The 22,217-nt window shown below is 48.7% G+C and overlaps 1 protein-coding gene across 1 annotated transcript; it reads left to right on the top strand.

The window, feature by feature from the left end:
• Window positions 1-1,199: 1,199 nt before the first annotated feature.
• LOC125444274 (sarcoplasmic/endoplasmic reticulum calcium ATPase 1-like) lies at window positions 1,200-22,214 on the top strand. The gene is made up of 9 exons (XM_048516701.1): window positions 1,200-1,567; window positions 2,852-2,869; window positions 4,164-4,246; window positions 7,770-7,874; window positions 8,760-8,898; window positions 18,676-18,756; window positions 19,935-20,020; window positions 21,510-21,802; window positions 22,124-22,214. Exons 1-9 carry the CDS (start codon window positions 1,450-1,452, stop codon window positions 22,212-22,214), a joined length of 1,014 nt encoding a protein of 337 aa, XP_048372658.1. The 5' UTR covers window positions 1,200-1,449.
• The last annotated feature ends 3 nt before the right edge of the window (window positions 22,215-22,217 follow it).

Raw genomic sequence — 22,217 nt, 5'->3', positions numbered from 1 at the left:
ATCTGAATGTGTCCTGGTCTTTTGTAAACCACTACTCTAAACACCATAAGCTACTGAATGCCACTTGCTGGAGGCCAAAAGTGGGGGAAAGTTGCCTTGATGTCCTACTTGGGGGTTTCCCAAAAATATATGGTGGGCCACTGCAGGAAACAGGATATAGCACTTGAATGGCCTTTGGTCTGAAGGAGCTTGGCTAGGCTCTAGATTCTTGAGATGAAGTGTTCCTATAAAACAGCCAGCTGGTTTTACCAAAAGCCAAAGGAACAATATTATATCTTCACCCAGCATATAATTAATACAAGCAAGCTGACTTGAAGACTGTCTGTCGAGAAAGGTGGCCTAAAATTACTGGGAATAACTATTGCAAGGAGTTTAATCATCACAGGGCACTGTGATGGCCTCAACATTAAACCAGTATATTCACGGACAATCTGGGGGTCACATCTGTGAAAGCCAAGGGTGCAAAAACCACATTCAGTGGTAGTACACCTATACCACCAGACCACAGGATCATTTTGACTGTGAATTTCCCTGGGTCATTTGGTCGGTTGCTGTCAGAGACTACTACTGAGGAGAAGAAAGAAAGAAAGAAAGAAAGAAAGAAAGAAAGAAAGAAAGAAAGAAAGAAAGAAAGAAAGAAAGAAAGAAAGAAAGAAAGAAAGAAAGAAAGAAAGAAAGAAAGAAAGAAAGAAAGAAAGAAAGAAAGAAAGAAAGAAAGAAAGAAAGAAAGAAAGAAAGAAAGAAAGAGCGAACGAGCTGCAGGCTGATTTGATACATATATTGATTCACATATTGTGTAATACTGCAAGTGTGTAAATGAGAAAGACATGACAGATTGATTTAGTAACAAATATGCGGACGAGGGCAACCCAGTTCTCTGCATATCTTCATTATAGACAAGACAAGTGACAGAAATAACCCCTAAATCTGTTAGAGACAGGAGGGGGTGGCTGGAGTGAGATCTCTTGCAAGGAACAGGCGAGGATTTGAGTGACACATGGGTCTGTGGCCACCCGGCCTCCTCTCCCCTGCTCCCCCCCCCCCGGCCAACCATCCTCCTGGCTTCTCCCTCTCAAGTCAGCAAAAATACCTTCTCTCCGCAGAAGGCCATATGCGAGTTGGTGGCTGAGGTGATGTCAGCGGCAGTCACCCAATGGGGACCCACGGTCACTGTCCGAGGATCTGGGCCCCGGGCTGCCTCATAAGGACGTGTGCCAGCCCCAGAGCTCGGTGAAGGCTTCTGTATGAGGACGGGTCATATGGGCTTTCCTTCCACCCTTGGATACCGTGTGCCAAGGATCATGGTCTGCTGAGACTCCAGAGGGACTCGAAGGGGCACGAGTAACTCTCAGCTAACCTGCAGCCGGGGGAGCGGCAGGAGCAGACCACGCCGAAGGACGCGGGGGACCGTTCTAAGCACAGCAACGGGGCAGCTGTGGTAGGGCAAAAATGGAGAACGCCCATGCCAAGACAGGAGAGGAGGTCCTGGCCTACTTTGGGGTGAGCGAGAACACAGGTCTCTCTCCGGAGCAGGTGAAGAGGAACCTGGAAAAATATGGACACAACGGTGAGTACCCATCAAAGTCACGGGCAACTTGGTACCCAGGTGGCCGGATGCCAGGATGCAAAGAGGGGTGGGAGGATGGGAGATGATGGGACATAGATAGGAGAACCAACAAAAACCAGATAGCCTGATCCTGCCAGAGATGGACAGGTGAATGGACCATGTGGATTGTGGATTCGAAGGAAGGATGGATACAAGGATGAGGGGAGGAAGGAAAGCGGGTTTCAGGGCAGATCTGAGAAGAAGGGTTCAGTCATTGAAGGAAAGATGGGAAGAGGCACCAAGAAAGACCCTGGTGGGAGCTGGGAGCTGGAAGCCAAAGATGAACAGGGATGGAGGCAAAAGCAAAGCAGAAAAGAGAACATTGCAGCTAGCGGAGGGGAGAGGCGGTAGCCTGGCTGGGGACAGGGCAGCTGCTGCTTTGCTAAGAATAACCCAGTAATTCCCTTTGGTATGAACCAGATATCAAAATTGCTGATGGGCAAACTTGTAGGAGCAGCCGGGAGGTCGCAGGGGGTGGGGGTGGGGTAGAGAGGGAGGCATGGCTGTTCCAGGGCCACGAAGCCCAGGGAAGATCTGAGCGAATGTGGCCTTCGCAACAAAAAAATCAGGGATGTGGTGATACATTCCGCAGGTGTCGTCGTCGTCGTGGGCTGGTTTTGCAGCATCCTGTCGAGGGGGTAGGCAAGTGAGAAGCAGCGACGGGGCAGTTCCCTCCTCTTTCTCCTTGCCTACGCTGTTTTCCGAGCCCCTCTCGCTTCTCGGAAAGGAAATGTGGGGGACGCTCAAGTCCTGGCATCTCCAGTAGAGTCGTAGCAAGGAGATGATAATGGGGGGTTGTGAACGTGTACCCAGGTGGGATATCTTGAGCATCTGGTTGTGACAAACACCAGCTCGTATCTCTACAGCTTCCTTGTGAAATCTAATTCGTGTATAGTCGCTCTGACCCAATAGCTTCTTTCAAAGCCTTATTCTTTCCTTGTACTTCACCTTTGTGGATAGCCTCGCATTCTCTGGCCATCTTGTAACCACATCGGTGTAACCCCAAGCTTGAAGCTGGGCCTTAACTCCAAGGATGCCGTTCTGATCCCAGATACCAGCCCTGATCTCTGTCTGAGAAGTGCTGCTGGTTGCTATCATAAACTACTGCTTTCAAACTTCCCCTGTGTCTACTTTTGCCCGGCAGCGGCAACCCAGTCGGCAGAGTCCTAATAAACCATGACTCTAACCAGCTCCTCTCTCTCTGTTTCTCTCTGTCTCTCTCCTTGCTGTCTCTGAACCCTACAGAACTCCCAGCTGAAGAAGGTAAGTTCTGGATCCACAGAGGGGAGACACTAGGAAACACGGTCATGTTGGCGGGTGGGGGGGTCAATTCTCTCTGCTGAATTTTGCAAATTGGAGGTAAGGGCGTCACATCTGGGGGCTTAAACGGGACGTTTCGGGATTTCAGCCGTCCCCTCTGGGTCTGGAAGCAAAGAGTGAACCCAGAATCAAGGGACCAGGCTATCTTCTGAAAGCCATTCGCTTTCTCCCCATTCACGATCTGGTGCCACCCTCTGCCCCAGACAGCAACGCTGGGTCCTGCCCTTATCCCAAGGATCTACCAGGCATCGTCTCCTGCATCCCAGGGCTGCCCTCCACACCCCAACATCCTGCCCAGACACAACTAAAATATAAAATGGAAGTAAATCTCTCATATTGCCTGGGCCCACCACTCCTGCACACATATTAGGGACACTGGAATGAACTCTGTCCTAGGAAACCCTGATCCTTCTATGCCATAGGTGTCAAACTCGTGGCCCTCCAGATGTTATGGACTACAGTTCCCATCATCCCCTGCCAGCATGATGCTGGCAGGGGATGATGGGAACTGTAGTCCATAACATCCAGAGGGCCGCGAGTTTGACACCTGTGTTCTATGCAGTAGTACATTGAAGGGGGTTACATAGGGTTGCCAAATCCCCCTTTGGTGGGGGATGGGGAAACAGGGTGGCCAGATCCAGGCTGGGAAACTTCTGGAGTTTTTGGGATGGAGCCCGGGGGTGCCTCAGTGGGGTGCAATGCCATAGAGTCCACCCTCTAAAGCATCCATTTTCTCCAGGAGACCTGACCTCTGTAGCCTGAATTTCAGGGGATCTCTAGATTCTGATTCTAGATTCTAGAGGCAACCATGTGGGTCAGCCATGGGGATGCTGAGACACTTGAGAGAAAGAAGTTAAATCCTTGGAACTTCTCACAGGGTAAAAAAATGGCCGTGGTGGCGGGTGATTTGGAGCAGAGAAGGGATGGAGACTTCTTCTACGGCTGTGCTCCAAGTCCCCCGCCTGGCGAAAACAGGTGCCAGACTTCGGTTACCTGTGTTTTTGAGGTCCTCGATGGACAGTGTTAGGGGCCTAGTTTCTCTCCACCCTTGCCTGACCAGGCCCTTGCTCAAAAGCTACCTCTTGGTCCAACTTTTGAGGCATATTTTGGAGGCGTTCCCCCTTCACTCGCCCTTTCTCCTGAGCTCCTTCCCCAGAAACAGGGTGGTCAGTGTGAGTTTTTGCAGTCATTTTCTGCCCCCTCTGAGCCTGTGACTCCACTGTCTTTCACTTGTCAGGCAAAACCATTTGGGAACTGGTGGTAGAACAATTCGAAGACTTGCTTGTGAGAATCCTACTGCTTGCCGCCTGCATCTCCTTTGTAAGTGACCTTGGTTTTGTGTGTGTAGCATTTGTGTTTCCGGGGCAGAGCTGAAGAGAGTCTCTGAAATAGTCCAGGAATAGGGAGAAGTGACAAGCGGGTATATGGGGTATACGGAGAATTCCTATAAGCTGAGACTAATGGTTTGCCAAGGGTCAGCACACAGTGCGCCAAAACGTTTAACATTAAGCATTCATTCGGTGCTTTCAGTGTCTGCATACATAAACTTGTAATGCTTACAACGCTCCTGTAAAGTAGAGCGTTATTTTAACCCCTTGGTACCAGATTTATTTATTTATTTATATCTATATGCCACTTTTCTCCTCAAAGCAGCATATAAATGTCAGGCTGAGGCGCTATGGCTTACTTAAGGCCACCAGATAGGTTCCTGTCGGAGGGGAGACCGGAACAAGGGAGACCCTTCCAATTACAGCCCGTTCTCTTAGCCGCTATGGCCCCTTCCGCACATGCAGAATAATGCACTTTCAATCCACTTCCAATGCACTTTGCAGCTGGATTTTACTGTGCGGAAGAGCAAAATCCACTTGCAAACAATTGTGAAAGTGGATTGAAAGTGCATTATTCTGCATGTGCGGAAGGGATCTGTGCTATACTGGGTGCACCAATTGCTGGGATACACTGCTTTCTTCTGGTGTCTACTGGGAGATTTTGCACCACAGTAAACCACATTTTTCCCTAGCTCCTCCTAGGAGGTTAAACCCAACTTTCTGAGTAATGGCAAAGTATGATCCAAACCTTTGGCTGTGCCAAAGATCTGCGGCAGGAGGGGTGGGTGGGGATTGTAGTAAACCACATGAACAAACCTCTCCATCTTTAATTAGAGGAGCTTGTTCGAATCAGGGCAGAACTTGTGAAAACAGTTGAAACAGTAAGGATCACCCCTATTACATGTGAAGTAAAATGAAAAAAGGACAGTGCCTCTGAGCTTCTGCAGAGGGACTTTATTTATCATGGCTTATCACAGCCCACACCTGGACTAAGGGGTCAGTTCTGGTTTAGCTTCACAAGCAAGCTTGAGAATCCCTGGATTAGTCTATATAAGTGCGAGTCTCTTCAAAGACAAAATAGGAAATAGATGTATTTTCCCCTATTGGCCAGATCTGTTTGGTTGAACACTCCCATAGTAACATTGTGTCTCCAGACACAGTGGCATATCTTTTGGATATGCCGGAATAACTTGGAGATATACTGGTGTAATGCTTAGTCACCACCCTAAGCCTATTTCCTCTTGGGGCTTCGGATGGGACTTTCAGATTCCCATCCGTATTGTCTTTGGAGCTCACTGGCGAACAGCAGCCCCATTTCTTAGCCTAACTTGTGTCACACCATCGGTGTGAGGCCAAAAATCACTGTTCCGAGCTCACAGGAGTAAGCGTGGCACATAATTCAGAAGGTGCACATCCGGCCACATGTGCAAATGAAGTTGTTGCTGTGGTTTTCTGTCCTGCAACTTAAATTGGGGTTTCCTGTGCCTTTTAGCACATTTGACAGACATACTGGCTATTAAAGTGTGCGCTGATTCAGTGGTCTACCTTCACCTCCACCTCCAGGTGGATTCTGTATCTTCTTTATTAAAAGAAACCACGCTATATATCTATCTATATTCCCTTGTTCCTTGCACCCACCAAAAGCACCACTGGTTTTTAAAATCTGCTTCGGAGAAGAACCAGGAGGCTGTGGTAGATTAGTGACATTCCCTGTTTTTGGCCAAAAAAACTGTGCACAGCCAGTTTTTTATTGTAAACATACAGAGCTCATTCTAAGTGGGTGTCTGAATAAAATGGGGTGACCATGCTTACACTGGATGCTCACTGCCAGGGGCGTACCGCTCAGGGGGACATATGGGGTCAAATGTGCCCGGGCTGCGGCCATTTAGTCGCGAGGGGGGTGGAAAATCGCCCCTCACACCCCTTCTCCCCCCCCCCCCCCCGGGGTCCATACACTGACTTCAAGATTTGGTGTAAAAAAAGTTTGGTCGTGGTAGGGGAGGGCGGCTGCCCATACGGGGGAGGGGGGCTCAGATTTTTCACCGGGCTACATTTCCCTTACGCTTCTGCTCACTGCTCCAACTGTGAAAATCTGTGTGCACCATAGTGAATAACTAAACCGGTGCCTGCCGTATCTTGATAGTTCATCTTTCGTCTTTGTGTTCTTCTGGAAAAGGAGTTCCCTCAGGTCAATGGGAAAGACTCCCTCAGATCCTATCACCCCCCACCACAAAATCTGTGGCGACGGCCACCGAAGCTTCTCTTGGTTGCCTGAGTCTCCCCCGCAACCCGCCCAACGGTCTTGTTCCCGACACTTGAGAACCTTTGGGGAGCATGATACGGAATCCTCGAGGAGAACATGGCCTAGCTCAGCAGCTCTAGGTCACTGTAAAGGTCACAATTAACGACCTGGGTCTCATGTAGCCTGGGCCCTACCCCTCAGAAAATCCAGGAACGCTGAAGGGCTGTGACCAGATGCCCCAAGTAGCCAGTTTCTTCATTAGCTTCGCAGAATGTGAGGAGATATGGTGTGTTCAATAAATACGACAGAAGGAACAACACACAACAAACCATACATGAGATACAGCTTTCTTTCTATCTTTAATTTGTTTCCCTCTCCCTTATATATACCATGCAAATGGCTCTACTGTTCCCCCATTTCAAGGCATAACCAATCCAGACTTTCCAGCCAGAGGACCCAAATCGCGTTTTTTATTTTCCTTTCTTTGGCTCGGGTTCAAGAATTTTCTCCCTCCAGTAGCAATTAGAAACAAGTCAATTTCGGAACACTCGCATTCGTGGGCGTTTGTGATTTGGAGCTCGTGATAGCCCAAGCGGTGGTTGTTTGAACCGCTTTAGGTTTTTGAGCGGTGAATTTTCAAACCAGAAAACGGCAGAAGGAAGTCGGTTAAGAGGGAAAAGGGCTATCAAATGCCTGGCGACATTAACTGCAAATTGGTTTTTGCAAAATCCCATTGGTAGCAGCTTCATAAGGCTATTTTGTGTGCCGTAAATCTGAGATACAAGTGTGGGAGCACCTCTGTCGCTGCACTCCCTAAAATACCCATTAGCGTGCCTTTGTGATTTATTTACCAGTTAGCACATACAGCTCCTTCCAGCACAAACACATACATTTGCACAGACACACACCTCCCTTCCACATTCAGTGCTGGCAGTTGCCCGCTGGCACCTAACCCTCTCGCAATCGCACAATGTATATTTGCACAAACACACACGGCGACCGGCCCAAGCCCTTTGCATGGGGCAGTTGGATTTCGTGGGATCAGTTTACAGACTTCTGGAGCATATGGCAAGGGGCAGCGTGGGTTCAGCTGTTGGATTCCCAAATGTCAAGAAGCAAGAGACGGACAGGATCTTGGGAGGATGAGAGGAAAGGGAAGGGCGGGCTGAGACAGAGCTGTGGAAAGAGCAAGAGGCGAGCTAGACTCGAACAAGATGGAGGCTAAGGAATCTTCCCATGCCTGCAATCTCACTGCCGTACATTCTCTTGGCAGGTCCTGGCCTGGTTTGAGGAAGGTGAGGAGACCGTCACAGCTTTTGTGGAACCGTTTGTCATCTTATTGATCCTGATTGCCAACGCCATCGTTGGAGTATGGCAGGTAAATAAATAGACGAAAGAGCCCCTGTGTAAGTTGTTCAGAGTGCATCGAGGCAGCCCTGTTTGACAGCTCTGTAATGGTCACCCTGCTGCAAAGTCTGGAGGCTTTGTTACAATCACGTTATTGCAAGGTGTGGAAAGAGGAGAGCTCTGACTTGGGTGGTCTAGGCTAGCTTGAGCTCATCAGATCAGGGAAGCTAAGTAGGGTTGGCCCTGGTTAGTGTTTAGATGGGAGACCACCAAGGAATGCCAGGGTTGCTATAGAGAGACAGGCAGTGGCTAACAACCTCTGTTAGACTCTTGCCTTGAAAATCCCATGAGAGATTTGCCATAACTTGATGGCAAAGAGAGAAAGAGAAAGGGGAAGGTCTTGAACACAATTATGGGGGCTGAGACAGACACGGCACTTGAGCCAGCGCGGCGTAGTGGTTAAGAGCAGGTGGATTCTAATCTGGAGAACCAGGTTTGATGCCCTACTCCTCCACCTGAGTGGCAGAGGCTTATCTGGTGAACCAGATGTGTTTCCGCACTCCTACATTCCTGCTGGGTGACCTTGGTATAGTCACAGTTCTCTCAGGACTCCCTCGCAAGGTGTCTGTTGTGGGGAGAGGAAGGGAAAGGAGTTTGCAGTCTTGAGTCTTCTTACAGGTGAGAGAGGTGGAGTATAAATCCAAACTCTTCTTCTTCTTAAAAAAACAGAATGAAAAAATAACTCTGGTTTTAATATGGAGAGCTGCCTCCTTTGAAACAATCCGCATTGCAGTACTGTCGTTGCTTTGGGAAAAGGGAATGAGGCCGAGAGGGAAGAACTTCCTTGTTATGGTGGTGACCTGGTTGTTTTGGGAAGGAAAGCATTGGCACCTAACGGCACCTTTTCTGCTCGTAGGAGAGGAACGCTGAGAACGCCATTGAGGCTCTAAAGGAGTATGAGCCCGAGATGGGCAAGGTCTATCGGTCCGACAGGAAGGCTGTGCAGAGAATAAAGGCCAGGGATATGGTTCCTGGTGACATCGCAGAGGTGGCAGGTGAGTGCCCAGCTTGGGAGAGAGAATGGAAATTAAATGATGGAGGAGGGGGTCCTGTCTGAGGGAAGACTGAACACACAGACCGGGTGCCTGAGCCAGGGAGATGCTGGGAAGGTAGGGTTGCCAGTTCCAGGTAGAAAAACACCTGGAGATTTGAAGGGCGGAACCTAGGAAAGGTGGGATTTGGGGAGGGGAGAGTCTTCAGCAGGGTATAATTCCATGAAGTCCACCCTCCAAACCAGCCATTTTCTCCAGGGCAACTGAACTCTGTTGCCTGGAGATTAATTGTGATCACAGGGGATCTCCAGACGCCACCTGGAAGTTGGCTACCTTGAGGGAAGTCACACCGCCCAGAGCTCTTTGGGGATCTCCAGACGCCACCTGGAAGTTGGCTACCTTGAGGGAAGTCACATCGCCCAGAGCTCTTTGGGGATCTCCAGACGCCACCTGGAAGTTGGCTACCTTGAGGGAAGTCACATCGCCCAGAGCTCTTTGGGGATCTCCAGACGCCACCTGGAAGTTGGCTACCTTGAGGGAAGTCACACCGCCCAGAGCCCTTCGGGGATGGGGCGGTATAAAAATTGAAAAAATAAATAAATAAAAATAAATAAGGCATCTTTCACAGTTTTTAAACCTCTAACTCTAAACTTGACCCCCCAACACAGCCTCCTCCCAACTGAAACCATAGCAAATGAAAGCAAATGGCAGCATTATAACAGCCGCTTGCAGAGTCCTATAGCCTCAGGTGTACCTGCGGGGTTGAGTTAGGCATACACAAAATTATTTGCCTGTAGTTCATGCACTCTTCTTGATCAGGAGTGTTTTCCTGAAAAGGAAGATCATAGGAAGATAGGAGAGGGGCCAAGACTCATCGGTAGTGGATCTGCTTGGCACTCAGAAGATCCCAGATTTGTTCTCCAGCATTTCATAAAGATCAGGTGGTAGGTGATGCAAAAGACCTCCACCCAAGACCCAGGAGAGCTGTTTGAACCCAGAATAGACAATAGTGACCTTGGCAGACCAAGCGTCTGACTCATAGAATCATAGAGTTGGAAGACACCACAAGAGCCATCAAGTCCAACCCCCTGCAGTGCAGGAACACACAGCTTTGTAATGGTCGCCCTCAGCTTCCTTTGTGTGATCACATTCAGCTGAAGGTATGTGAGGATCTCTCAGAGTTCTCTTCTGCTTCCCTTTCTAGTCTCTTGCATGGGGCACCTGGAAAAGGCGCTTTGGGAGGAACAGGCCACGAGTCTTATTCTGGTGACATTCACAATTGATAACCATTGGCAAGGGTTGGGTGGGAGGTAGGGTTGCCAGATGCATGCTGGGAAACTCCTGGAGATTTGGGGATGGAGCCTGGAGAGGACCTCAGTGTGTGGTATGATGCCACAGAGTTCAGCCTCCACAGCATCCATTCATTCCAGACATCATTTCCCCAGCTTCATAGCCCTCATCTGCTTCCTGCCCCATTACAGATCCCCAAGAGGAAATGATGTAATCCCAGGGATCCTCAGGTCCCACCTGGAGACTGGCATCTCTGTCTCTTTGTCCAGGCCAGATTATGGATGATTTATTTATTTACTTTGTTCAGACCGCACCCCTTACTCCAAAGGCAGCCCGAAACAGCTTACATCTTTCTCCTCTCCTCCATTTTATCCTCATGACAGCCCTGAGATGGGTTAGGCTGAGAACGTGTGTCTGGCCTAAGATCACCCAGTAACCGTCCATGGCAGACTGGGGAACTGGCTCTGGACCTGCTGAGATCCTAGTCCAACACTCCAAGCGCTAGATCCCCTTGGGGATCCATTGGGGATCTGTGATGGGACAGGAAGTAGATTAGGACTGCGAAGCTGGGGAAGAGAGGATTCATCTTTTCACCTCTTGTCTATCTCCCCTATTGAAAATGCCCTGCTATGATTTAGCCCCTGTAAAGGAAAAGAGCAGATACCCAGGAGGTGGTGGGTCAACAGGAGAAATCTAAAGTGTAAAAGGTTTGTTGAACTGATTTGAACATTATAGAACGTTTGGGTTCCAGCTTTCAGTATGGTTGTGAATTGTTACTGGGCTGTACCCCTTCATGTCAGGGTTCCCATGTCTGAACGGTCCTCCGAGCAAAAATATTATCTCTGCTCAGCAACCTAAAGGTCAGGGTGAAGGTTTGTAGGCTATTTTCTCACTTACCTCTAGGGGTTTTGTGTGTGTGTGTGTGTGTGTGTGTGTGTGTGTGGTCTTTCATTCCTGCCAGCTGTGTGAAGAGATACAGCCCAGACATTAAGTTGCGACTTCTGGGACTCTGAGGCGCTGCTGGAAGGGTGAACAGTGACGGAGCTGTTTAGATTCAGTGTTTGGAAAAGATGTTGAGCTTGGAGAAGAGGCTGGTTCAAGGAAAGATAACCATTTCCTGAGATAAGTGGCTCTAGGTGGCATAGCACAAAATGGTAGCGTGGCACAGTCCAGCCGGTGAAGGCAAGAGGGCTTCTAGAGCTGGAGAAAAGAGGAAAGTGAAATATCGAGGTGGGGCTTCTCCCAAGGGGGACATCAGAAGTAAGAAGCATTCTCTGTTGACTGGAGTTTGTATTATGTCTGGCTGTTGCAGGTTTTCCGGACTGTATGGCCATGATTGGGTACATTCCTCCTAACATTTTACTGGCATCAATGTCTAGCATAGATGCAGTGGAAACATTATGAGTAAAAGCCACCAGACCACAGCCACACAGTCTGGAAAACCCACAACACCCAGTGGATTTCAACTGCAAAAGCCTTCGACAGGACTTTGTATTACATCGATTTGGCGAAACATCAGCCCGGCCCAGATTAGGGCAAGGAATGGATCACATTCCAAGGATCAAAAGTGCAAACCATCATCCTCTGATAACGTCCCAGTGTGAATCTTCCTTGTTAGCAAATGGACTTGGGTCTGCCCTATCAGCTTTTGAATATTTATTGTATTTATTTAGGCATTTTAAAGCCACTTTTCCTCGGTCAGTGCGGACTTTGTCCGGTTGCAGAGACCCCCAGGAGGTGCTTGGGGAAGACCCTTGCTAGCGCTGAGTACCCTTTCCTTTTCCTCTCCTGACCTTCCTTCCTGGTCTGCTCCCATTGGTCCCTTCTAGCCCCACCCAAAATGTCCTTCTGCACAAGGCAGAGAATCCCCATCCTAACAAAAACCACCCCGTGCGTTTCCTGAACTGCCTCAAGCATCAGCCAATTGTATGGCGCTGGGCTGGAGCAGCAATTACCCACAATCCCAAGGGAGTGTTGTCAGGTCCCTGCGGGGTCAGTCAGGGCTCTCCGTTAACCTCGAGTCCACGGGGTGTCTTGGAAATGCTGCTTCAGCAAAGTCTATGTGCCCCCCCCCTTCCTGTCCCTACATCATGTAGCTTGTTTACTCCTTGGCCCTGGCCTGTCTTGACCCTAGGGTGGGGGCCAAGGGAGAGAGAAGGGGATGTTTTGGGAACAGACAGTCCCCATGGTGCTCGCAGGCTGGAGGCGGAGCATTGAAAACAGAGCCCTGAGGAATCCCCTTCTGCTGCACTTACGGGGGAACAGCTGTCCCTGGAGCTGGGCCAGCAGCCAACCCGTCCCCTCCCGTCTGTCTAAATCAATTTAATTCAGAGATCGTTTACTCACTGGGCCAGTTGCACAAGTGTTTGCAAAATGTAAAGGGCACCCACATATGCCCTTCTTGGGAAGGGGGCAGCCTCCCTCAAATTCCACCCCCATCCCCCCACCCTGCTTTTTATGGGGGTGTCAGGTACTGTCTGGCGTTGCTTGAGTTCTTGAGCTCTCTCTGCACACCACCACGCCTGGCCCTCCCTCGCTGACTTTTCTTGAAACATCAATAAATGAAAACACACGACAGGCATTCCGGATCCTACCTGCTTTTATAGGTCAGGCTATTCTGAGAAAGTTCTGACACATTCTTCTCTGTGTCAGGACAAAGATCCTGCCAGCGTCTATGGGTCAGGTCATTTCTAGAAAGTTCTGGGCCTTTTTTCTCTGCATCGGCACGAAGACTTTGCCGTTGTAGTATCTGTATCCCCACTCTGGCACACTCAGGTTTGGATCTGGTAGATCACTTCTGGTTGAGGAGGGACTGTCTCCTCTGGCAGCAGAAGGCTTCCCTAGAACCTCTTTCCTCAGGGGAAGGCTTCTTTTGCAGAAGGAAAGCACCTCTGCTGGTGGAACAGGCCTGCTGACCCCAGACCACCAGGTTCCTTTAAACATGACTCTTAGTTCTGTCCTGCCGTATCTCCAGTTTATGACCAGGGAATCCATATTTTTGCCTTGAGGAGAGTTGAAGGATGTTGTGGCCTGAATAGCGCAAAAGAACCTGAGTTTGATAAGAGTTTGGAAGCTAAGCAGGGTTGGTGGAGACCAGAAAGGAAGCTAAGCAGGGTTGGCTTTGGTGGAGACCAGAAAGGAAGACTGGTGTTACCATCCTGAGGAAGCTACCTCTGCCCATCTCTTGCCTTGAAAACTCCATAAGTTGGCTGTGATGTGAGACCTTATAGTAGCACCTCACAGTTAGGGTTTCCCACCTCCAGGGGGTGGCTGGAGCTACCCTGCTACTACAACTGATATCCAGGCAACAGAGATTGGAGAAAATGGCCACTTTGGAAAATGGACTGTATGGCATTATACCATGCTGAGGTCTCTCCCATCCAGTAACCCATAGGCTAGGGGTCTCCAATCTATGGCTCTCCAGAGGTTCCCGGGCTACAATTCCCATCAGCTCCTGCAAACATGGTCAACTGGGAATGGGAATCATTGTCCATGAACATCTGGAGATCCCCTACCTTAGGCCCTACCTCCCAAATCTCCAGCTATTTCCCAAGCCGGAGCTGGCAACCCTACTAACAGTTTGTTAGGCCAAGAGCTCATCTAGTTTTCCATGTTCAGTTGGGTCCTGTTCTGGGAATGGAAGGGTGGTGGCGATTCCTCCCCTCTGACTCCACCCTTAAGCTGTTCCTGTTGTTACCCTGTCCCTTAAGAGTAGCATTTTAAGTGCAGCAGGAGGTGAGAAAAGCACTCTCCGCCAACATAAATTCCTTCCATTTGCAGGAGTGCCCTGCAGGATTCAAGCCGCTGTGTCTAAAATTCGCCCCAGGGAAGTCCTAAAGCAGGGATTTATCGTCATAGCCATAGCCATACCCAGATGTTTGTCCCTTGCGTCTGTTCTGAGATGAACCGCCTCGGAACATGGAGGTTCCATTCCTTGCTATGGCACCTATCACTTAACTCCATGCTTTCTCATCTCCTTTTTGAAAACTGCATGTTTCGCATAACCAGAGGCAAAGGACTGTGAGGCTCTTGGATCTCATGTAGAAGAGGGAACTTCATGGAGGGCAATCTTTTTTTTTAGAAGAAGAAGAAGAGTTTGGATTTATATCCCCCCCTTTCTCTCCTGTAAGGAGACTCAAAGGGGCTTACAATCTCCTTGCCCTTCCCCCCTCACAACAAACACCCTGTGAGGTAGGTGGGGCTGAGAGAGCTCCGAGAAGCTGTGACTAGCCCAAGGTCACCCAGCTGGCATGTGTGGGAGTGCACAAACCCGGTTCCTCCAGATCAGAGTGCACCTGCTCTTAGCCACTGCTCTTAGCCACTACGCCACTGCTGCTTTAATTACAAGCTGATTTTATTTTATTTTTTTAACAAGCAAATTCTTTCTTAAATGGGCAAAAAAGTATCCCCCACCCCCAGAGAGCAACTCATCGGCATCTGGCTACTTTTCTCCACCTTGTTCGTATCACGGTTATTCAGTGGCAGTGGATTCTCAGGCTAGTTGGCCCCTTTGGCTTGATGGGTCTGGTTTTTGCCTATTTCCCTACAGGACGAGTAGATTCAATAACGAGAGATGTCTGCGAGGGGATCTGCAGGGCATCTGAGTCTCCTTGCCAACTCTGAGTAGCATATCTAGTTTTTCATGCCGACCGTTTTAGCATCTTCCCCAGGGGTGGGGGAGGATAAAGCACGGCCTTTGCCACCTCCATCACAGCCTGGCCAGGGCTGGAGTTCCCCTCCCTGTCAGGGCACCCATGACCTCTCCATCTCCTTGAAGGAGAGAAGGCAATGGGTGGTGGGCTGGTGCCCAGCCACCGACTTCGCCTTGTATGGACAATGGCAGGCAGCTGGTGATGCCTGGAGAATGTGATGAGGCAGGCAAGGAGGGATTGAGAGCGACACTTAATGCGGTGGTGGAAAAGCGAGCTGAGGTGCGCGGGGACATCTAGGGTTACTGTGCTCTCTGAGGCGAAAGGGGTGGCAGGCAAAGGGGAAAGCCGGGTTGGCTCCTGGATTGTGGCCAGAGTCAGGGGACCGGGACAACCCCTCTTGCTCCGGTCTCCCATCATGTACTCTTCAGTTTGGAGAAAGAGATACCCCACCCCAAAAATATTTATCTGGGAGCTTCTCCCTCAGTTCTGCACCCCCAGGAAGGCTTCGTCGCTCTGCACGTGCTCCTAAGTAACCTGTCAGAAGATTGTAAACTACTCAAGAAGGGCACACGGGCAGTATTTTTGTCTCATAAATAACTCAGTCGTAGGAGAACATAACTCAGTCATGGGAGAACTTCTGTGGGTGGGCAGGAGACGTATGTATGTATGCGGGATTGAGGCCTCTTCCACACATGCAGAATAATGCACTTTCAGTCCACTTTCACAATTGTTTGCACATGGATTTTGCTATTCTGCACAGTAAAATCCAGCTGCAAAGTGCACTGAAAATGGATTGAAAGTGCATTATTCTTCATGTGCGGAAGGGGCCAGAGACCCGTTGACCATTCTGTAGGAGGTAGAGCTGTTGGCTTGAATTGGCAGGAACGGAAAAGAAGAAGGCAAATGTCCAATGGGGTGGTGGCGGCGGTTAAACTCAGCTGTGGGGGGAAATGGAGGAAAGAGGATAGGCCTGTGTTTTTCTGAACAGACCATTTTAGGACTGAGTCGGGGAGGAGGGGCTGCAGTGCCCAACTGAATCTGAACGGTGGTTTTCCTCAACATGAAGTCCAATCCAATCCAATCCAATCCAAAAACCTTTATTAGGCATAAACCAGAAATACCATACATTCCAAGTACAATAACAGGATCATTGTTATATATCATGTCGAACACGGATTAAAAATGTAGCGACTGCTTCAGAAATTTCTACATTAGGGCTGTTCAATAGCTTAGACATTTTTAGTTTGTCTGAGAGAAACATAAACAGAATGAAGTCAAACAGTGGCAGACCCCTTTTTGAAGCGAGCCACGGGGGAAGTTCCACATGCATAATGGGTCTTCCTCTGGAATTTTAAACTCGTGAGGTAATGTGGAGGGGCTCAACGATAGAGTAGAAATTTGCATGCGGGAAGTCCCAGGTTCAGCCCCATTAATGAAGGACTTTCCCCCAAATTCTTTCTCGGATGTAATGGAGAACTGCTTCCGCTGGTCAGAGTAGTTCAGTCCTACATGGTTCGACGGTCTGGCTCAGTGATAGTGAACCTTTTCGAGACCGAGTGCCCAAATTGTAACCCAAAACCCACTTATTTATCGCAAAGTGCCAACACGGCAATTTAACCTGAATACTAAGGTTTAAGTTTAGAAAAAAACAGTTGACTCCGAGGCATGCGTTACTCAGGAGTAAGCTTGGTGGTAGTCGGTGGTTTTGCTTTGAAGCAACCGTGCAACTCTTCCAAAGGGTGAATCACGACCCTCGGAGGGTTTACTCAGCAGCAAGCCCCATTGCCAGCCTAGATATGTGTGGGGGGCGGGGGGGGGCGACTCTGTTTGCGCGTGCCCACAGAGAGGGCTCTGAGTGCCACCTCTGGCACCCGTGCCATAGGTTCGCCACCACTGGTCTGGCTGAACACAGAACAACCTCCTTAAATTCATGGTCTGGATTGAACTGAATTTGGATATGCTAAAGCCAGATCAATATATACCGTAGCAAATGACTGTGAGGGGCTGCATTTAAAAGTGAAAGGAGTGATCCTGGTTCTCGTTTTCATCAGCTAACTGCGATGGATTGCATTTGCTTCTGCAAACTGCAGACTCTGAAAGTTCACAGTTCAATAAACTACAGTCTTTGGAAATTTGCATAATCCTTTTAAAAGAGTTAAAGTGTGTTTTTTTTTTTGGTCAAGGTGCAGTACGAAAGTTTGTTGTTTTAAACTTATGTGGAAGTGACGCTTCCACGTTGCAAGAAGGGAATGTTTACCACAGGAAATTCTCTTAAAACAGCACACACCAAAATAGAGTACTTTTTAAAGAAGAGGGCTAGAAAACCTTTCTCCCTATCATGTCGTTTTCTTTGGGCAATGGGGAAGCTTGATACATGGATAAATGTTCCTTCATGAGTTCCGCAGGGCCTGCAAGACCGAGCTGTTCCACCGGGCCTTTGGAGAGGCCGGTCGCTGATGGCCTCCTCCCCCCCCATAACATCGGTGGAACCTGCCGCCCCCCTCTTCCCCTCTTTTAGGGGACTTTTAGGGGATCTGATAGTAGGCCACCATCTATTGTGTTTGGTATCTGGAAGCTGCATTTTAATAGGGTTGGTTTTAATGTGCATAGAGCCATAATTACTTATTTAACTAACTTTGGTATTATTGATTTTATTTTGTGCTCTATTGTATACCTTGTTGTTCACCGCCCTGAACCCTCCGGGGGAGGGCGGTATACAAGTATAATCATCATCATCATCATCATCATCATCATCATCATCATCATCATCATCATCATCATCATCATCATCATCATCATCATCATCTCTCACACACCACCCTGTTACAAGCACAAACACGTTCTCAAGGAACGTATTTATCTACTCATTTTTCTAGATCTGAACGAGGTCCTAACCAGTGGTGGGATTCAAATAATGTAACAACCGGTTCCGGTGGTGGGATTCAAATAATTTAACAGCTGGTTGTTCACAAGCACCATTTTAACAACCGGTTCCGCCAAAGTGTTGCAAACCTGCTGAATCCCAGCACTGGTCCTAACTTGGGCTAAAGACCATCAAAGCTACACATCCCATATTGTCTACACAGTCTCCCCCTTTGGTTGAACGGGGTTTTCAGAGGCCTGGTTTTTTTAAACAGTGTGAAAACCTAGATGAAACTACACTCCATGGACAGCAATCCCCTGTTCTAATCTCTTTCAGTGCTCCAAATAAATCCAGTCTCTCTCTCAAGAGCCAGGTCACTGTTCATTCTTCTGTTCCTTTGCCCTTACTTGCTCTGATGGTCCACCTTTTGAGGAAAGGTCTGAGGCAGCCACATCAGGGTGGTCATGATGGTGGTCGTGGGGTAAAGATTAGATATGTGAGGTCAGGCTAGGTCTCTCCATCTTTGACAGCGTTTCCCCTATAAATGTTTCTTTCAGAGTTAAAATTGAAGTCATGCTTCATTACTGATGAACTTGTAGAATGCTCCACTGTCCTCTTTACTCAGAAATCCTCTCCTCCACATCTCTGTTTGAGTTACTGTTCTGGCCATGTCACCTTGACTGAAAAGAGACAAACCCTGAAAAGTGTCTCTTGCAGAGAGCTCAACACGCATCCTCCTCTGAGGACAGGACCGACTGAATAATCCAGTCGTATTTGTTGAAGCTAAGGCTGACTGATGGCAGAATGATGACTCATGCAGAGGCTCAGTGGGCAGCCTCTTTATTGGATTGGTATTTTGTGCGTACAGGACTTTTTCATTACCTAATTGGCATGGCACAGTTGGGTGGGTTAGCCCGTAGTTCAGACGTTTCCCAATCTGTGGCCATAACTCCTGAATCCTCTCTCTCTTTTCAGTTGGTGATAAAGTACCTGCTGACATCCGTATCATTTCCATCAAATCTACCACTCTTCGTGTGGACCAGTCCATCCTGACAGGTATGGGAACCTCCAGGAAACTAGAGCCAACCTGAAGTTTTATGCATATGCTAAGTGGATTGGGGCAAGGACTGTCATATAGTGCTCAGGTGGAGGTATGCGTTTGTACAGGGGTGGAAGTGCATCGCTACATATCTGAAGAAAGATCTCCATACAGTTATCCCCCCTACATCATAACTTTTCCCATGATATGACATCACTCCATGGGTCAAGGAACTACTTTTGCCTTTTTTAGACCAGAAAATGATGCAGGAGGGAGCAGTTTGGGCGAAAAAACACTTGGCAATGCTGTATTAATTTTCTTCTTACAGGGAGGAGTTATACCCCTCCATCTGTAATCTTAAGGAGCAGCAGTGGTGTAGGAGGTTAAGAGCTCGTGTATCTAATCTGGAGGAACCGGGTTTGATTCCCAGCTCTGCCGCCTGAGCTGTGGAGGCTTATCTGGGGAATTCAGAGTAGCCTGTGCACTCCCACACACGCCAGCTGGGTGACCTTGGGTAGTCACAGCTTCTCGGAGCTCTCTCAGCCCCACCCACCTCACAGGGTGTTTGTTGTGGGGGGGGGAGGGCAAGGAGATTGTGAGCCCCTTTGAGTCTCCTGCAGGAGAGAAAGGGGGGATATAAATCCAAACTCCTCCTCCTCCTCCTCCTCCTCCTCTTCTTCTTCTTCTTCTTCTTCTTCTTCTTCTTCTTCTTCTTCTTCTTCTTCTTCTTCTTCTTCTTCTTAAGTGATTGAACCCGAGTTATTAGTTTAAGATCCTGCCATTGCATTCTACTGCATTTAAACACCAGGCCTTGAATATAATTTACATTTGTGTGTCTCATGAGGGAGGGCAAGTAGTCCACATCAATATGCCTTGTCCGAGTCCTGTCTACTCCATCTCCTGTTCCAGTCTTCCTCCCGAAAACTCAGTGCAGCACCATGGCCCTTTCTGCACAAGCAGAATAGTCCAATTCACTTTCAATGCACTTTGCAGCTGGATTTCACTGTGCGGAATAGCAAAATCCACTTGCAAACTACAGTGAAAGTGGATTGAAAGTGCATTATACTGCATGTGCGGAAGGGGCCCTAGAAGAGTTCTCCCTATTTTATCCTCCTGTGAGGCAGGTTGGCTTGAGAGAATGACTCCGCTCAGGGCCTCTAATTCCAGGCATTTTAACTCATTCTCCTCCACCCAGGCGAGTCTGTCTCCGTCATCAAACACACCGATCCCGTCCCAGACCCCCGTGCTGTGAACCAGGACAAGAAGAACATGCTCTTCTCAGTGAGTGTGCCCTGGGACTTCTTTTCTGTTTGCATCTCACAATGATCAAGATCCAGACCTCTCCACACACACTCAAATGATCTGTTATCTGGAGGAGCTGGGGGGTCCCGGCAGGGGATGGGGGGTACTGACTTGCAATGCCCTACTAGTTAGGCTGGAGGGTGTGGGACCATGATGCCTATTAGTGCTTCTCTGCCTCTTCACGCCTCAACCAATAAAGCAGAGTAGCAGGACATGAAATGCTCATGGTGATGTGTTAACGTCCTATGTTGTGTTTTCATGAGCTGCACGATGGGAAATTGGGGTGGGGGAGGGGAGTCCGTTTACTTCCCTGGTAGTAAATTTAAGAAAGGTATGACATTACCATTTCAGTTCCTGCCTGACAGGCTGGTAGCCAGAAAAGTTTCATGCGGGGGTTATAAAAATTGTTTGGGGGAAGAGGTTTGTTCAAGTCTCTCCCCCAAAACATCTTCAAGGCATTTTATTTTTTATTAGCAGTAAGCATAGCATAGCAAGCCTTCATTGGCATAGACAACAGTACAACAACAATAAAAAAACGGATTAAAAAGCATATACAATACAGGAAATAAATGTTAGGTCGAAGGAAATCTACTGGCGTTTAGTAATTTCCAGGAGAAAGTCTGCCACTATCATACAGAGAGAAGAATCAGGATTGTCCAACAAGTAGTGTAATCTAATTAAATCGGGGATATCAGGTAAATGTAAAGGAGTAAGATTCACATACTTGGATCTGATTTCCTTGAATCTGAGACAGTGTAGTAATTGGTGGGCCAGAAATTCAACTGAGCCATCGTTACATGGGCACAATCTTTTAGCCTTTTCTTGCTTATTAAATCTGCCATGTAACAAGGCAGAAGGCATAACATTAAACCTGGCGAGCATTATGGCTCTCCTTTGAGCAGGGTTTATTAAGCAATACAGGTAGTGTGCCAAGTGGCCCCGTTCAAATGGGAGAGGAAAAAGGCATTTTATTTCTCTCGACCTGGGTTTTCCAAAAATCACTAAACTGAAATGTCTGCAGGGCGTTTTATTTCTGCCGTGCAGAAAAGACCGTACAGCAAAATCCATCTGCAGGGTGAGAGTGGGGACTCTCAAAACAGAATGCCGAGCAGTTCGCCACACTGTAGTTCCGGTGCTCCGTGCCAAGGTGGGGACAGGACTGGGGATGATTGAGTTAATAACATAAAAATGGTGTAGATTTGTAGATGGGCCCTTTGGAACAATCAGGGCTAGGAAAGTGCCTTTGAAAAAGTGAACGCTGAAGTCCTAAGGAGGCGAGTCTCCTTCTTGTAAAATTTCACTGAGCTCCCCGCTTAGCATCCTCCATCCTAAAAAGCCAGATTTCCCTTCCTCTATTTTCATCCCCCTGCTCCAGTTTGCAGTCCTTTCCCTTCAATTCCCTCCTTTTCCCTCTGACTCTCTTTCCTCCTCTTCCTCCTCTGTTCCAACCTTTCCCGCCTGCCTCCAGGGTACCAACATTGGCGCTGGGAAGGCCGTAGGCGTTGTCATCGCCACTGGCGTCAGCACTGAGATTGGCAAGATCCGCGACGAGATGGCGGCCACTGAGCAAGAGAAGACTCCCCTGCAGCAGAAGCTGGACGAGTTTGGCGAGCAGCTGTCCAAAGTCATTTCCCTCATCTGCGTGGCTGTCTGGCTCATCAACATCGGCCACCTGTACCGGCACCACCATGGCGTCTTCCCGAATCCGCTGCCATCTACCACTTCAGCACTGCCGCCGCCTTCGGCTGTACTGCCATCCTGGTAGGTACAGACGAGGCCGTTCCAGTTCCCCTTGTCCACCTGTCTTTGGTCCAGTGACTGCCAGTCGATTGCGTTCTGAAATAGCGGTTGCTGTCATAACCCTTAGAAGGGGGTGGCATTTGTGTGCGAGGGTGTGCTTTGTTGACGTCTTTGGGCTCTGGAATTGCGTAAAAGGCTGTTTGGAAGATCTGCTGCAGTTGTGCTGAACCCATGAAGTAGCATTGTAAGCGCGTAGGGTGTTACGTGGGTTTCTCGGGTTGTGTATCGTATTCCAGTGGTAGCCTTTTCTGCTGACGCTTCGTACCTGCATCTTTGTATTAGCAATCTTCAGGTGTCCAACACCTCTAGTGATTCTGGCCGCAAAGTTCCGGTCGCTATTTCAAGCAGCTATTTTAATGAGTTGTCGGCATAGTAA

Source organism: Sphaerodactylus townsendi, linkage group LG15 (genome assembly GCF_021028975.2).
Source record: "Sphaerodactylus townsendi isolate TG3544 linkage group LG15, MPM_Stown_v2.3, whole genome shotgun sequence".
NCBI classification, from domain to species: domain Eukaryota; kingdom Metazoa; phylum Chordata; class Lepidosauria; order Squamata; family Sphaerodactylidae; genus Sphaerodactylus; species Sphaerodactylus townsendi.
Note: the sequence above shows the minus strand (reverse complement) of the source record. Positions and strands in the feature narration are given on the sequence as shown.

Coding starts and splice junctions, on each gene's coding strand:
- LOC125444274 (XM_048516701.1), top strand. CDS start 1,450: ATGGAGAACGCCCATGCCAAGACAGGAGAGGAGGTCCTGGCCTACTTT. Junction 18,757..19,934: donor GGACCAGTCCATCCTGACAG/GTATGGGAACCT, acceptor TCCTCCACCCAG/GCGAGTCTGTCTCCGTCATC. Junction 20,021..21,509: donor AGAAGAACATGCTCTTCTCA/GTGAGTGTGCCC, acceptor GCCTGCCTCCAG/GGTACCAACATTGGCGCTGG.